The following is a 1,806-nucleotide window of genomic DNA, read 5'->3' on the forward strand; positions in this document are numbered from 1 at the left end:
CTCAAAGAAATGAATGGAAGCTTTCCAGAGTAGTGGAAGCATACCCTAGAGCCGATGGCATTGTGTGAAAGTTGAAGCTACTAGTCAGTGACACTACATTTGATAAAGGAAAGCCTCACACTAGATCAATTTACTTAGGAAGGCCTATTCACAAGGTTGTTACTTTAATCGAGTCCAATTAAGTCAGGCACATGAAACAGTTACACTCATGTACATCTGAAATTTGATTTCTGTTGATTTTATTTCAAATATTTGCTTACAGGAAAATCCCACATTTCAAGTAAATTAGTGTTTTGGTGGGAGTGTAAGTGCTGTTATGCAGATGTTCTGTATTTGTTTCATAATTAATTCTTTGTAATGAACTCAATAATTTCTTGTATTAATTCATTTGAAGTTCAATTTGAAAATGCAAATGTGCTGCATTTGCAATGTGACGTAAATTGTATTGGTGCACTTTAAGACGCGGGTGCGAGAGTGCATCACTTTTAAATTACGTACCGGTGGATCTCCTGATGGACTGATGATAGGCAGACGCATCACAAGGTTCTGTTGATTTGAAATATGTTTAAGTTTAAAACAAGTGCTATTGCAAGTCAAAGAGACAGTACAGAAGATTTTTTAAGAACTCTAAGAACTCTTTTCATGACAAACGGCCAACGAGGTATTTCACTTGTTCAATGGTCAGCGACTGTTTGTTGTATTTCTAATGTGTTTGTACTGTGCTCATTTATGAATACAGTTCTCACGGCGTGAAGGCGTTATGACATTAACGGCAAGGATATAAAGAAGAATAAAACGCCCATTCTAAAGAACCAACCTGTGTCTGTGTTGTTGTGAAGAGTGCTACACAACATGTCACAGGAATGAACAAGATCAGTTCCTTCAAATTCATGGAAAAACAAACTCTTCAAAAAGTTGCATCTTAAAAGCCACTTTATTCACAGTTAGAGGGTAGTTAAATAAAGGAAATAAGAAGCACTGATGCAAATGTTTTTGATAGACAGGTTTTCAAGAATTTAGGGATATGTTTGCTTAATGAAATAACAAACTGATGGCATGTTGATGCTGATGTGTATGAACATTTAGAAAAGAAGAAATAATCCACTGATACAGTCATCCATCTTATAAAAAAATCAATGGGACTATTTGCCTTTTCAGTGTCTCTCAGTCCTTCTTTCCCTCGGTTTTTTCTTCAGGTTGAGCTGCTGGATCATAGTCGGCCTCATCTGGACAAAGCTCCCTGGTGGGATCCATCACGGCAGGTGCAGGTAAGTTCAGACAGTCTACCTGAGCTCTGAACTCCTCCATCTCCTCCTGCTCCAGTTGTCTCCTCCTGCTGAACAGGTAAAAATGGTGGTGCTTCTTTGAGACAATGTTAAAGTGCATCACCAAGCAGTCACGACATGACGTGTGGACAAAGTTTGCAGAGAAGTTGCTTTTATCTGTCCCATCATATGTGAAGTTGCTGCCGTCCAGGGTGATGTTGTAGGAATTATACAGGCATTTATTATCTGAACGGATGCTGCGTGAGTAGGAAAATGTAGTGTCGCTGATGTTGCTGGGGAAGTTTACAGTGGCACTGTCTCTTCGTCTGAATCGCTTCAAGTTTGGCAGGTAGCTCAAACTGCCTGCAACTAAAGCCCATCTTCCCTCCAGATGACCATGATCCAGTTGATCCAAAGGACGAACCAAATCTTCACAGGCCAGAGGAGCTGAAAGGCTCACAGACACCAAACAGAGGAGAGCGATGGCACACGCAGCAAAAAACATACTGTATAATTTGAATGTAGTCGCTGAGGTACTGGC

The 1,806-nt window shown here is 40.0% G+C and overlaps 1 protein-coding gene across 1 annotated transcript; it reads right to left on the minus strand.

Moving 5' to 3' along the window:
- Positions 1-760: 760 nt before the first annotated feature.
- On the minus strand, positions 761-1,806 carry LOC113128443 (uncharacterized). Its single transcript, XM_026303783.1, has one exon. It carries the CDS (start codon positions 1,768-1,770, stop codon positions 1,165-1,167), a length of 606 nt encoding a protein of 201 aa, XP_026159568.1. The 5' UTR covers positions 1,771-1,806; the 3' UTR covers positions 761-1,164.

The sequence above is a fragment of the Mastacembelus armatus genome, chromosome 1 (assembly GCF_900324485.2).
Source record: "Mastacembelus armatus chromosome 1, fMasArm1.2, whole genome shotgun sequence".
Taxonomy (NCBI): Eukaryota; Metazoa; Chordata; class Actinopteri; order Synbranchiformes; family Mastacembelidae; genus Mastacembelus; species Mastacembelus armatus.

Bases quoted from the DNA above. Each gene is read 5' to 3' on its own strand.
- LOC113128443 (XM_026303783.1), bottom strand. From the start codon at position 1,770: ATGTTTTTTGCTGCGTGTGCCATCGCTCTCCTCTGTTTGGTGTCTGTG.